The 15,178-nt window shown below is 45.2% G+C and overlaps 1 protein-coding gene across 3 annotated transcripts in view; it reads left to right on the forward strand.

The window, feature by feature from the left end:
* Positions 1-4,408: 4,408 nt before the first annotated feature.
* STRIP2 (striatin interacting protein 2) overlaps positions 4,409-15,178 on the forward strand; it is a gene marked incomplete at its 5' end in the record, with an annotated part of 47,247 nt that continues 36,477 nt past the window's right edge. For all 3 annotated transcript variants that reach the window (XM_079931904.1, XM_079931903.1, XM_079931905.1), the window contains 4 exons: positions 4,409-4,543; positions 9,948-10,017; positions 13,043-13,117; positions 14,127-14,261. In XM_079931904.1, the coding sequence (XP_079788030.1) occupies positions 4,409-4,543; positions 9,948-10,017; positions 13,043-13,117; positions 14,127-14,261 (415 nt within the window). The remainder of the gene's footprint in view (positions 4,544-9,947; positions 10,018-13,042; positions 13,118-14,126; positions 14,262-15,178) is intronic.

The raw sequence follows: 15,178 nt of genomic DNA on the forward strand, positions 1-15,178 counted from the left end.
TATTCTTAAAATGGATTCTTGTACTGAGAGTATTCCTTGCTTCAGTGAACTAGGAATTTAGAGATGAGAGAGGCTTCTGGGCAACAGGCTAGAGAGCCTGCTGTAGCGCAAGGATGTGAAAAGCTGAAGCACTTACCAATAGGCATGTTTAAGTGTCCTTAGCCTTGAGTCCCTTGTTCCATGGTGGGTCATTCCACTCATAAATATCACCCTTCCCCCACTGCGCACCCCGTTCTGTGTATAAAGAACCTGCTTTCGTAAAGCGACCGCTCTGGGGGAGTTGAGAAGTATAGGCTTAAGGCAGAGGAACTAAAGCTTGGTTCTTGGTCCCCCAAGCCCTCTGTGTGCTGCCATAAGCTGGAGAGCACAGAAAGCCAGCCTCCTGTGGTTTGGGACCAAAAGACCCCGACTACAGGACCTGACCGACATCCAACCAAAGAGAAGAAAGAAATGAATCTAGCAGAGAATTGTCTCTAAGTCAGGTTTTGCCTGAGTAAATCATAACCAGAAGATGAGTCCAACTGCCTGTTCTTTCTCAACTACCAGTAGAGTAGCCATTTTTGAGAAATAGCTACTAAAGATATCCACTTTCTTTAGCTGACAACCTAAACAAGTTCTATATCCTGTATGCAAGATGTTTTCTTCCCTATCAGAATCTCATGCCACTTTGACTTCTGTTTGTCTAAACTAAGGGCCACAGGGCTGGAATAGCCTGGGTAATTGGTAATGGTTCAAAGGTGGCCCATTCTCAAAGGAGAATGCAGCAGCTAGCATGGAGCCTGTAAACCAGCTGGCAGGATTTGCTCCACTACAGCAAGGTTGTTTTGTTGGGTTTTTTTGCGGTATGCGGGCCTCTCACTGCTGTGGCCTCTCCCGTTGCAGAGCACAGGCTCCGGACGCACAGGCTCAGCGGCCATGGCTCACGGGCCCAGCCGCTCCGCAGCATGTGGGATCCTCCCAGACCGGGGCACGAACCCGTGTCCCCTGCATCGGCAGGCGGACTCCCAACCACTGAGCCACCAGGGAAGCCCTACAGCAAGGTTTGACTCCTCTTTTGTGAAGGATGGAAACTTGAGTGCCTCGGTCTTAATTTCAGATTCACAGGGTAATCCCAGGCTGCCCACTGCTGTGCAGTTTCTCAATCTCGTGATGTTGTGGAAAGAGCTTGGAGTCAGGCTGACTTGACCAGCTCTACCATTTACAAGTTGTGTGACTCGGCCAAATTATATAACCATTCAGAGCCTCAGTTTTCTTGCCTGTGAAATGGATAATGCTTATCTCCTAGAGTAAAGATTTAATGACCTGATTTAATTTTTAAAATACTGCTTACAGACCCAGCAAACACTAGGTACTACATAAATATCGATTCCTTGTCTCAGCCTAGGGCCCTACAGCCTGAATTGCCTCATTACACCCACATGTGCTCTTTATAGGGCAAAGAGGGTATTCTTATCCTTTTTCTATTGTACTATTTTATCCTGGCTGCCCGATACCCTCAAAAACTAGGTATTTTAAGACTTCCTGCAATCTTATTTTTAAGCTTTTTCAATGCCAGGTGTTATCTATATAATCACATATCCAACCTCTGGATTAAAGTGGAGTGCTTATATGGGGAAAGGGGTATGTTTGGTCCTTGTAACTATACCTATTTATACCTCTAGCCCTCTGCCAGCAGCTTCAGAATACCTGAGTTTGGGGACAAGGGAAAGTGGTAGTGTAGGTTTAAAAATAATTCCACACTGGAGCCATCTCTGCAAGATGTGGACCAGTCCCTGATTAGCTCCAAGGTATATTTATGGGTACCTCTGTAGTCAGTGGTGTTGATGGCTGTCACTTCTTTGTTGACAAATAAGCTAAAAGAAATTGAGTGTGTGCCAATTACATGGCCCAGAGTTTCAAAGTTTTCAGTTAATCTGTGGTTTCTTGTTACTTCTTCCAGTAGCTGTTTCCAGATATCTTCCTCCTTATGATAAGCTCTGAAAGTCTGGGCCTCTAATGATTAGATAGATGTCTGATCTTTACTGGCTCCCATTCTACTGCAGTGTGGAAAAGATACTGGATTGCGGTCTCTCCCCATGTTGATTCTTTGCAATCTCCATAGCACTGCTTTTTTAAACCCCATCTCCCAAAGTGAAGCCAGATGGAGCTCTAGGCTCAGCAAATGGCTTTACATAAAGGCCAGAGGGGACTTGAGAGCTGTTGTCCTCAATTCTACTCCCAACTGAAGATTACTCTGCTCCCTTGGCCCTAGGGATAGGTTGGAAAAAGAACAAAACCTCAAAAGTAGCCACTCCTGTATGTCACCATTGTTGGGGATCCTGATGATTGACTAGGCTCACAAAAGAATATGAAGTTCTGGGCTTGTCAATCCTAGAGCTCTGACTGCTTAGGAGGAGATATACTGGGGAAGGTAGAAAATTATGTTATTAAGAAGCCCCAATGGGCTGTGCTGTGGCAGGTTTACCACACTGAAGCAGTGATGAGCTAGGTGTGGGTTGTGAATTTTAAAGCAGAGTATGAATCTTTAAGAGTTTAACAAAATTATACTCCGAAAAAAATTCCAAAATCAAATAGTTTAGGCCTTGAGCCAGAGACTTTCTTAGAAATTCATATCAATTCAATTCTGTTTAAACCAGTGGGTCTCAACCACAGAAGATTTTGCCCCCCGCAACCCCACCCAGGGTTATTTTGCAATATCTGGAAACATTTTTGGTTGTCACAGTTAGGGGGAGGGTACTGCTGGCATCTCGTGAAGAGAGGCCAGGGATTCTGCTAAACATTCTACAGTGCACAAAACAGCTCCCCACGACAAGACATTTTTCAGTCGATAGTACAGAAGAAACCCTGTGTTAAACACACAGAAATGAGCAATACACAGATGAACAAAAGCTGCTCTCAGAGAGCTTATATCCAGGTTGAGGTGGGTGGGTGGTGGGAATGGGAGAGGAAAGGGAAAATTGTGGGTGGGTACAGTAAGGAGATGTTGGAGACCAGGGAGAGAAAGGAACTCAGAAATCTCCAAGGAGTGCTCACTCTCAACTCTGCCTTGATCTGTCGCCTACTAATTAGCAGAGGAAAGTGTGAGGGAGAGGTATGATACAAGAAGGGGGGATAATTCCTTTGGGCCCCTTACTTTGAGGATATAGTAGAAAATATAAGGATTGTGGATCCAGGCAGACTTGGCTGACACCAGCACAGCCTGAGTAGGTTGATGAGGGTCAAAAGAAAGGCTTTCTGGAGAAGGAGGTGATGACTAAATAGAATTTTTAAGGAAGAATAGAAGTTAGCCAAGAGAAGAGCAGAGTTTCCTCCAGTGAGAGACACTGGAACAAGATATTAGAATATGATACCTTGGGAACTGCAAACAAGGAGTAATTAGTCTCTGAGAGTCCCGGTTTCCTTGTCAGTAATATTGGATTAGTGAAAACAACCTGTAGGAGAGATATATCTGGAAAGAGTCTAGTGCAATGCCTGGAACAAAGTGGCAGTTCAACAATCCCCCCCCCCCAACTTGTTTGGGGCTTCTATTACTATCCCAGACTGCACACATATTTACTGTAAGACGCTTTTTACGTAAGTTCCAAAGTGGGCAAACCACACAGCCTCATTTGCCCCAGGTAACACTGAGCCCTTAGGAAGGATCTTAGAATGAAGGAAAGGACTGGGGCACAGGTGGCTCTGGGGATTTGTACTCCAATCAACTTTTACTCCCTAGCTCACACCATGAGGAAGATGCACCCCTTCAGCAGAGAAAGGCAGATGGCCAGCCCGGAAAGGCACCAGCAATTTCAGTGAAGTAAAAACGCCCCGCTCCACCCCTCAACCCCCAGTCTCCCAGTCAAGCCCTCACTCCGAGTGGAATGAGTTCGCCTCTGAAAGCTCAGCTTCCAGAGAGGGAGAGTCGCTCGTTTCCTGCGGTGTCCCTGGCGGGTGGCCCCTTCGACTGAAGCGGGATCTGGAAAGTATTCAGGAGCCAGGACTTGGGGGCAGAGTTCTGTGATACTGGGGAAACGAAGACTGCAGTGGAGCAGCAGGCGGAGACTGGAGCTCCCCAAAACGGTCGCTATTTGGGAGGGGGTGAGGGCTGAGGGACACCTAGTGAGCAGCAGAGCTGACCACCTAGAGCTCAAGGCCCAGGACGTGGGAGGTGGAGCTAAGAGCCGACAGCGGAGTGTCAGGCTACCAGCGACGCCGCGGGAATGGGAAAAAAAATCCCTTGAATGAGCCCCCTCCAAGTCCCGCTCAGAGAGGTCGAACAGCCAATCGCGCTGCAGGGTGGGGCTGCGGAGAAAGGTCTCAACCAATAGCTGAGGAGGGGGCGGGGCCTGGCTCCCGGCGCGCGGCGGCTGTGGGGTAACCCGTGGCAGAGAGCGCAGAGCGGCAGAGGGGAGCTGGTGAGGAGAGCCGCATGGAGGACCCCGCGGCACCCGGGTCCGGGAACCCGCCTGCCAATGGCTATGGCAACGGCAACGGCGGCGGCAAAGGGAAGCCAGCGGCGCCTAAAGGCCGGGAAACGTTCAGAAGCCAGCGGCGGGAGTCGGAGGTGAGGAGCCCGGAGAGCTTTCAGTTGGGGCCGGGAGACGCCCGGGGCAAGAAGCGTTGGCTGAGGTGTTTCGGTCGCGTGCCCCTCCGCCGCCGGGAGACCCCTGCGCGCCCCGTGCCGCAGCCTGAACTCCGGCCTCTGCAGCCCCTGACCCTCTCCGTCCGTCTCCTGCCGCGGGTCTGGGGCTTTCTAGCCCTCTGGCCTCCCTCGGGGGGCGCGAAGATAGAGCCTGATAGCCAGAGTCCCGGATACTTTCACATATTTATCTCGCTTAATCGCTGTAGCCCCCCGGAGTGGTAATTCGTAAGGCCGATTTACGGAGGAGGAACAGGCGCGGAGAGGTGAAGTGAGTGGCCTGAGGGGTGGGAGGCCGGAGCCCGGCCGCAGTGAAAAGGGGCCGGCGTGGGGGCAGCCGCCCTCCCACCCCGAGGCGTCCCGAGCCGAGCAGAGCAGCCGCGTGACTTGGGCCCTTCCCCTTCCCCCCGTGTGCTGGCCAGCCCTTGAGGGAGCACTTTCCACGGACATCAGGCCCCCACCCTGTAAGGGTTAATGATACAGGAGTCAGGCGGGGCAGTACCGGAGCGAGTGGATGGACCCCCCCCCCCGCTACGATACAGACCCACAGAGAGGAGTATGAATGTTCCCTCTTCTTAAAAGAAACCCTAACTAGGAGGATGAAAGGAGTGAATTAACATTCACTCCAACCCCCTCATCCAGCCAGCTTCCATCAGCTAGCCAAGAGCAGAACCGGATCTGAGCGGGGAATCAGACCACAAAATGTCAGGTGTAGAAGGGTCTATAGAGGTCACCGGGTTTTAGCCCTTGCTTTGACGGAAGTGGGAGACAAAAGTAGCTTGCCGAAGGTCATTCATCTGGCACAGTGGCCAGGGGTACCAGGCTTTGGGTTCAGTCAGAGCAGGTTTTGAGGTTTTGAATCCCAGCCCTACCATTTACTCTTGGTGTGACTTTTGGCAGATTGCCAGCCTCTGAGCTCCAGTTTCTTCCTCTGTAAAATGAGGTTAATACTACCTGCCTCAGAAGGTTGCGATAAAGTCAAAATGAGATAATTGAATATGAAATGTTTAATTCAGTGCAGGCACGGTGCATGTAGTTGGTTAGCGCACAGTAGCTCTTAGTACTATATTATCATCATCATCAAGGGACAGAACTGGTAGTAGAAGCCAGATCTTAGGCATCCCAGTCCACGGTTTACCATTTGAATTGTATTTCCGTTTCAAAGGGATTTCATGTATGCTTTCCATTTTGATACAGACAAGCGGGAATCCATCCCATTTTATAAAAGAGAGAAGTGGAGGAGGTGAAAAGACTGGCCCCAAATCACACCACCTTTCAGAGGCAGAGCTCAGCCCTCCTGCCATACTGGATCAGGGTTTTATGCACCATATCATCACCCTCCCTGCCTCAGTACGAATCTGGCCTTTTAGGGCACCCTGTTTCTCCTTCCCCCATAGAGACATCGTTCTTGTTCAGATGGTTTTTGGGGGGTGGGGCAGGGGGATGAGTCTTTTATTAATTCAACAGTTGTTGAGTTCTTTCTATATGCCCAGCACTGCTTTAGGTGCTAGGGATACAGCGGTCTCTCCACAGTCGGGGTGCAGAGACAGTGTGGGAGTGAATAAAATAATTTCGGAATGTTATGTTCTATGGGTGAATTAAAACTCCTCTTGAACCAGGAGGCCTTTTCCCTACCTATCAAGTCTTCCTTCAGGAAAAGGCTCTGATAGTTTTACTCTTGCCAGTGAGTTCAGTATCCAGAGACTCAGAGCTTTCCACCTGCACCACAGTTTACCCAGTTTACTGCCTGATTGTCTGCAGCTGCACTTTTCATGTGGAAATGAACAACTACAGTGATCCTCACCATCTGAGCTTATTGCCTGCCCAAAGGTTGGCCGGAAACATTAGCTTTCCTTCACCTTCCACTGCAGCAGGAGAGCTGCTCTTACCTGTCAATACGTCCCCTATCACAACACCCAGGTGCCAGACTCTCTGCTTGACTCTCAGATAGATGACTATCTGCTTTTCCTTCCCTGCCTCCTTTTGCATTCCTGTGGAAAACAGTCCTGGGGAAGATGATTTTCTTTCCTCTCTAGGGCTTCAGGAATTACTGGAAGAGAATTACTGTTGGCACAAGTCAACAGAGCCTCGTACATCACTGTGTTTATAGGGGCACCATTGACCTACCCTCTTCCAATGGCTTAGTGTATGGATATCCTAACCTTAAAAGGAAGCTAGAGAATGATTGTTTGCTTAATAAAAAGATTCTTAACCTAACCAAAAGATTCACCTCAGACCTCTTACAGCCAGATTTCTTGCTTCAGGTCGTTCCCAAAGTCCTTGACAAAGTTTAACTGGTTTGTAGCAAAATGAGGAAAATTCAAGGCATTGAAGTGAGTTTTTCATAAAATGTAGTTCAATACGTTACATTTAAAGGATGTATGTAATTTAAAACAATGTTTTTCAAACTGTAGGGAGTAACCTGTGAGTTGAGACCAACTTTTTTTTAAAGAAATAGACTAATTGGAAGTACTGGTTTATCACATATAGTAGTGGTAAATATTATTTTGTTAAACTTCTGTTCCAGTTTTGTGTGTGTTGGGACATGACGTAAAGTTTACTTATACTTCGACTTACAGTCAAAAAAAGCTTCACTGCTTTTAATGGCTCTTATTCTGATATTTTGTCTTTTGCATTTTGGGGGTATTAAATGATTTTTTAAAATTATATATATATTTAAGAGATTTTTAAAGTTTCTACTTAGAAAATAAAACATCAACAACCTTATGTCATTCTCCACCATCCACCTTTTTTTTTTTCTTACTGGTCCCTGTAATCCAGAAGTTTAGAAATCTTTGCTATAGTGGATTTAAACATGAATCACCTTTTTGGCAGTGTAAATTCATAAAGTGGTTTTGGAAAACAACTTGTCATGTACAAAGAGCCATATAAATTGTCATAAGGTTTGATGCATTCATTCCCGTTATAAAAATCTGTCAGAGAAGATCCTAAATATGAAAAAAATTTATGAGTATTACAGCTTCATGTATATAGTAAAGAAAAATTAAAAACATATGTTCAACAATAGGGAATTGGTTAAGTAAGCCAATAGATATCTGTCCACTTAGCTGTTTATTTATTTATTTATTTTTAATAAATTTTTTTTTTTTTTTGGTTGTGCTGTGCAGTTTGTAGGATCTCATTTCCCCCACCAGGGACTGAACCCAGGCCGTGGCAGTGAAAGCCCAGAATCCTAACACTAGGCCATCAGAGAACTCTTCTCTTAGCTGTTTAAAGTGACAGTTATAATACTATGAGACAGGGACTTCCCTGGTGGTCCAGTGGCTAAGACTCCATACTCCCAATGCAGGGGTCCCTGGTCAGGGAACTAGATCCCACATGCATGCCACAACTAAAGATTCTGCATGCCGCAACTAATGATCCAGGAAACTGCAACAAAGATCCTGCATGTGGCAACGAAGATCCTGCGTGCCACAGCTAAGACCCAGCGCAGCCTAAATAAATAAATATTCATTTTTTAAAAAGTGAACCTTTATCTTTAAAAAAATTATAGTATGAGAAAAATTCCTTTATAATATCATATTAAAATCATAAGTAGAGTAAGTAAAATTCTTGGAGTAACCGTCCACATAGTGCTACCAGGTGCTGGATTGTGTGCTAAGTGCTTTTCCTCTATTATCTCATTTAGTCCTTACAATGACCCTATGAATTATCCTCATTTTACAGATGAGAAAACTGAGTACGTCATTTTTCAACAATTCCCTGATACCAATTCAGTTCTGACACTACCCGTAGTTAGCACAGACCCCACAAGTTAAGGGCTCAGTCCTACAAGACTGCCCCCACTTCAGATGTCAGCCACAGTGGAATCCCCAGACTACCTGCACTTCTGCCTGGCCAACTATAGATTCAGGGGTTACCATGACTGTCCCCCTCAGGTTCGATAGATTGCTAGAACAACTCGCAGAGCTAAGAAAAGTGCTATATTTATGACTACAATTTTATTATAAAGAATACAACTCAGGAACAAAATGAAGAGAGGCATAGGACAAGGTATGGAGGTGGAGTGGTGCAGAATTTCCATGCCCTCTCTGCGGCATTACCCTCCTAGCACATTGGTGTGCCCAAATCACATTGTTTCAGAGTTTTTTTGTTTGTGTTTTTTTGCGGTACGCGGGCCTCTCACTGCTGTGGCCTCTCCTGTTGCGGAGCACAGGCTGTGGACATGCAGGCTCAGCGGCCATGGCTCACGGGCCCAGCCGCTCTGCGGCATGTGGGATCTTTCCGGACCAGGGCACGAACCCGTATGCCCTGCATCGGCAGGCAAACTCTCAACCACTGCACCACCAGGGAAGCCCCAGAGTTTTTATATGGAGTTTCGTTACCTAGTCATGGTTGGTCAAACCACTGGCCACTTGATTGAACTCAGTCTTCAGCCTCCTCCCCTCCCTGGAGCTCCTTTTTTGAAATTCTCACTCTAAGTCACCTCATTAGCATAACCTCAAGTATGGTTGACAGGAGCTCCTTATGAATAACAGGCACTCCTACTACTCAGGAAATTCCAAAGGTTTTAAGAGCTCTGTGCCAGGAAGGTGGGTGATGGGGCAAAGACCAAATACATTTTTTATACTACATTGAGGCACAAAGAGGTTAAGTAACTTGTTCAAGATCACATAGTATGTGACAAGACCTGGGATTCAAATTTTTTTAAATTCATATTTATTAATATATTGGTAGGAAAAATCTATCCCAAAATGCTTAAAGAGGTTCGGGTGTAGGATTATATTAAAAATACTTTTAAAAGGGTATTATAAATTTTTACATACAACATCATAGGAAATCTACCCTTTAGTACAATTTGAAGTAGAAATGCTACCTTATTTGACAGTCCTAAAATTGTGGAATATTGGAACTAAGGACGTCTTTTTATATATGAGGAACTATGATCCACAGAATGAAATCATACAAAATCATACAATGGGTTAATGACAGAGCTGAAGTCAGAATCCAGTTTACTTCTTTTGTTTTCATCCGTCTTGTTTTTCTAGAGATCAGCTAGATGTTCTTCAGGTCTGTGTTTATGTAGATCAGATATGGGCACAGATTGTAGCTTTCATATCTGTTCATGATCCTGGTCCTTTGCCCAGAGTTTCTGATTCTATATAGGAATCTTCAGCCCAGCCCCACACTGAGCCTCTAATTTTGGCTTGGAGGAGGGTACTTCTTGGATGAAAGGCCCAGATGGAACCCTCCTAGTTGCCTTCTTCCTCTAACTTTGGCCTCCAAGAGAGGTGGAAAATGAAATGAGGGTGTGATCTCCTTTTGTCAGCCTTTTTCCCAAGTTACCACGAAGATTTCTCCATTACAGGGCTCTGTGGACTGCCCTACCCTGGAATTTGAGTATGGAGACACAGATGGGCACGCAGCAGAGTTGTCAGGTATGAGATAGATGGGTCTGTAAAGAGTGGAAGGTTGGCCAGGAGGAGAGGGAAGATGCCTGTGCTCTCCCCTGGCAGCTTGTCTGTTCTCAGCAAGTGGCTATAGAGCACAGACTGTTCTCCACATTCCCACTTCTCTACACCTTCCAGTGGTCAGTATCTCTTTGTTTGCTTTCACATTTCTTTCTGTGAATGCTTCCTTGGCTATGTATGGCATTCTCCATTCTTTCATTCTATCCCTGTTTTCTGCTCACCTTTCTTTAATTCTCTTTTGGTGCACTCTCAAATCTGTCTTCTCTCCACCTTCTCCTCATTTCTCCTTTCTTTCTCTTCCCATAGTCACCCATATCTTTTGGGTGCCCCTTTCTGCCACCCACTCCATTGCTTTCCCATTCCATCTCTCTCTCCTTTTCTTTTCTACCTCCATCTCACCCCCTTCCCCTAATACTTGCCCCTTATTAAAGTCTCAGCAATGTCTGAAGAAAAACTGTGTAGACAACTGGCCAGCTGAGCAAAGCTGAACATGTCATCTATATCCATCACCGTGGAGCTCTGCTTGGATGTTTCTGAGCTGGGGTTGAGTGATCCCATTCTTCTTTCAGTGCTGGACTGCTTCTCTCTGGATTTTTAGCTTGGCTAAACGTGATCTCCTTGCATTAAGGGCCTCCATGTTACATGTGCTACAAATGCCAATTATTAATAAATGAGCTTTGGGTGGAAATTATGTGAAAGGTAAATATTCTGTCACATGAAAGTGACACTTTAAGACAGGCTTTTTCAGAGAAAAGAGACAAACGCTTTTAAAGAAGTTCTTGTGAATAAACATAAGGAATAAATTTTGTGATGAGTGACAGAAATAGAGAGCTAAGTTTAATAACTAACCAAGGGTTAGAATCCAAAATATGAATACACACACACATAGAGAGAGAAAGAAATGAACATCCCAATAGAGACTATAGATAAATGGTCAAAGAATATGAATAGGAATTCACAGAACAGAAAACCATGTGGTCAGTAAATATATGAAAAGATATTCAATTATGTTAGGAAATGGGGAAAACCAAATTAAAATGGTGAGATATTATTCAACAATCATCAGATGCAAAATTTAAAAGCCTGGGGTTGGTGAGGGTACAGAGAAATGAGTACTTTTTATACATGGCTTGGCATGAGGGAACAGAGTATAGAATTGGAAAGCAGTTTAGTTATATCTAGCAAAGTCAAATTCACACATATTATGACCCAACGATTCTAGATGTACACTTTAAAGAAATTCTTGGGCCCAAGAAAACACTTACAAAGATGTTTATTGTCGCCACTGTGAAAAATTGAAAACAACTTAGTAGGGGAATGGAGAAACTGCAGTATATCAATATGTTAGGCTACTGTATAGTCATTAAAATAATTGATCTATATCAATATGCTTCAATGTCAATAAATATTAAAAACATATTAAAGGGGAGAAGAAACGGTGACAAAATAATTTTTACAGGCATCAAAAAAACTGCTTAAACACACAAGTCTAAAAGATGTTTCTAGGAAGTCTAGTTGCACACTTGATTGAGAACCGTGTCAGTTAAGTGAATGGATGTGTTCATCACACTGCTTTTCATGTAAGCTATTGAAAGACATAATAAAAAATGCTTCTAAGAAAAAATAATTTATACAATATGATACTGCTTGGATAAAAACTTGAAAAATAGAACAATATCATGTGTTGTTTACAGGCACATAGATATGTACTAAAAGTATAAAAATAGGCATGTGAAGCATACATACCAGTTTCATCATAGTGATTATCTCTAGAGAGGAAAATAAGACTGGGAAGGAAGAAGGGACTTTAGCTGTCTGAAGCAAATATGACAAATGTTAACATTTGTTTAATCTGAGTAGAAGATAAACGCAGTGTCTTTTATGTACTCTGTATTTACCTGTAGTATATGAAAAGTTCATGATCTAAACTTTAAAAATAAGACAAAAGCAAAGTTCAGTACCTAAGAGCCTTGCTCCCTGTTTTAACTGGGTTTGTGCCCTACTCTTAAAATATATATATCTACACTACTCACTAATGACTGAAGAATTTAACAAACAGAACTGGGATTTGTTTCTGGTCACTCCAGGATTCTGGAACTCAGGACTCAAAAGCCCTGGCTCCCAGACAAGGTATTTCTTGACCATTAGACAGCTGGCTGGAATATAAGTGAATTTCTCTTGCTTTGTGAATTATCTGTGACCTAGTTAAATTTCCAGCAAGGGTCTTAGTTAGGGAGCAGAGTTTTGAGGAAGCACCTATTGGCTTAATGACTTCACTTCTTCGTTCTCTGTAAGGTGAGCGTACTTGTATAATGTTCTGGGGTGTGTGTGTGTGTGTGTGTGTGTGTGTGTAGGAAAGGGCATTTTTATTTCTCATAAGCTGTCTGCATTTTGTATTGAGAGGCTGCTGTCAGCAAACTTAGATTTTCCTGGGCACAGGCCGCCCTTTGGCAATCAAAGCTGCTTCTATATGGTTTGATTCTGCCTCTGCCCGGGTGGCCATGGGCAGGAACGTAAACTTCTGTACCCTTCGAGGAAACTCAGCAGGGAGAGAATGAACTGGCTCCTTGAATAGCACAAGGATCTTGCCTCTAAACTTCAGGAGTTGTGTTGCCCCCTTTTTCCCTAGAGACAGGATTAGTCCCAGTCTGGGTTGACAAGCAGAAGGGGTTGCAGCCCTAAGAACCAGCAGTGATGACATTCAGCCCTCTCTGTTCCAGCCCTCCTCCTGGCCCTCACCAAATGTTGGAGCCTGCCTTCTCTGCTGTAGCAGCCAGCTGGCAGGAGGAGGACAGGTTTGATGGTTTAATCACCCAGGGACACAAGTGGCTATTTTTAACTGCTCTGAAAAGGAGGAAGCTGACTCTGGATTGAATTGGACACAGGAATGTGTTGGAAGCTTTAGCTCTTTCATACCACCTTCTCCACCCCAGGCCCCTTCTATAAGGATCTGCTGAATGTTTGTGACTCTGTCCTATCTTTCCTGCCACAGAATTGTATAGCTACACTGAACACCCGGAATTCACCACTAACAGGAGGTGCTTTGAAGAAGACTTCAAGACCCAAGGTGATCCCAGATCCTTATTCATAGAGATCTGCTTTTTCTCTCCATGATATTCAAGGCTGATCTAGAAAAAGCCTAAAATAAAGTATGATCCTTCTTCATCCTCTCCATAGCCATATAACTTCTCTATTCCTTTTTGCATATGGGACACAGAGTTTTCTATATCTCAAGTGCAGAGGTCACGGAGTGGAAGCAAGAGAAGCCTGAACTGGGTCCCTTTCCCTGATGTCAAGGGCCCAGAGAACAGAGGAATGGGGAGGTGGGGCTGGACTGGTTCCCTGCTGCCTGGTAACCCTGTGCCCAGCCTAGTCTTCGACCTTAGTTTTCAATCCCTGTCTCCAATTCTGCCTCACTCCTCATAGCATCTGGTAATAATTTCATGTGCCCACCCTGTGATCCACTCAGACCTCCATTTCCTTACTTGGTCAGTGGCAATTCAGTGTTCAACTCAGCAAATGTGTGGTGAGTACCCATTTTGTGCCAGAGATGCAGGAGGCAGGGGTGACGGTGAATTTACAGTATCTTTAAAGAAATTATAGTCAGATAGCAGAGGGGAGATGTGTACGTCACAAAACTAGCTGAGGCCAAGAGGAAAATGGGAAGTGTCATTAGAGAAGTAAAACGTATCATGGGGGACAGAGCTTCTGGCTGGAGCATTAGTGGGAAAGAGGTGATTTTGTATTGAACCTATAAGGATGAATAGGAATTGGATACATAGGGAGATAGAGGGAACTCCTTGAGGAAAGGCAGAGAGATAGAACTGTATAGGCTGGGGAGGGGGAAGCGGAAATGGAGGGGATGTGGAGGAAGATGAGGCTCTGTAGTGGGCCAGAACATTTGGGTTTTTTACTTTTCCCATCCCTTATTCTTTCTCAGCTAAACAAGGAAAGCTTTCGAAGAGAAGAATTTATTGGGGGGGCTGAGATCAGAAGTACATATGCTATCATCAGGAGCCTTTCCAGGAAGGGGAGGCAACAGCTGACATTAGATCTGTATGGCCTTCTGTTCCCAGTGCAGGGTAAGGAGTGGCTGGAGTTGGAGGAAGATGCCCAGAAGGCCTATGTGATGGGACTTCTGGACCGGCTGGAGGTGGTCAGTAGGGAACGGCGACTGAAGGTGGCCCGAGCTGTTCTCTACCTGGCCCAAGGTGAGTGGCCAGCTTTGCCAACTTGAGAGGGGTGGACACTAGAGAGAGAGAGATGGTGTTAGCAGGACTAGGATGAGGCAGGCCACGCTGGGAAGGTTCCTGTCTCTTGAGGACAGATCTTGTCATGTGCTAGAAGTAACCTTGTGCTTATGCGAAAGATGAGGAGATGATGGTAGGTACTGTTCTGGATCCCTTGGAATTGGCCTTTCTCTTTCCAGACATGCCAGGATTTCTTATAGGGTTCTTTTTTTCCTTAGCCTGGGCTGTAATCCTATGTGGAGACTAGCAAGAGGGTCACTGTGGCCAAAGCTGACAGTGTACCACCAGCTGAGCATGGAGGTTTCTTTTACCAGCTGTGGCCTGGTTCTGACACTGACAGGAGGCAGGGAGGGTGCCACCAATTTACACGTGGACCCGCTGCATTGTTTCTCATTGGCATTTAGAAGGTCCAAGCCAACATAGCAGGAGGAGTGGATGCTGTGAGTAATTTGGAGAATCAGAACTCAATGAGATTAACTGAGGAAAGCTTCCCAGAAGAGACCTATTAGCCAGGTGTTGGAAAGAAAAATGAGCCTAGCTGGAGTAGTAAAAGAAAGCCCTGAGGTCAGAAATAAGAAGACTGTTGGCAGAACCAACTAGATGGGAGCTAAAAAAACTGTAAAAGAAAAATCATAAATGGAGAGGAAAGAGAGTGGACATCTGGTGAAGGGACGACTGCAGTAAACAAGGCAGTGCCCAAGCCTATCTCTTGGGTCTGGCACTCTGGCCAAGTTCCAGCTGCCAGTACCTTCATCTTTTTGCCTGAGGGCTTTCTGTGCAGCCCACATAGGGCAGCCAGGAAGTGCTAGGGAATTAATGTTCTCCCCTAGTCCAGCAGCATTCCTCAGTGACTGCCAGAGGCTAGTGGATGAGCAGCT

This window comes from Stenella coeruleoalba (genome assembly GCF_951394435.1).
Source record: "Stenella coeruleoalba genome assembly, chromosome: 9".
NCBI lineage: Eukaryota > Metazoa > Chordata > Mammalia > Artiodactyla > Delphinidae > Stenella > Stenella coeruleoalba.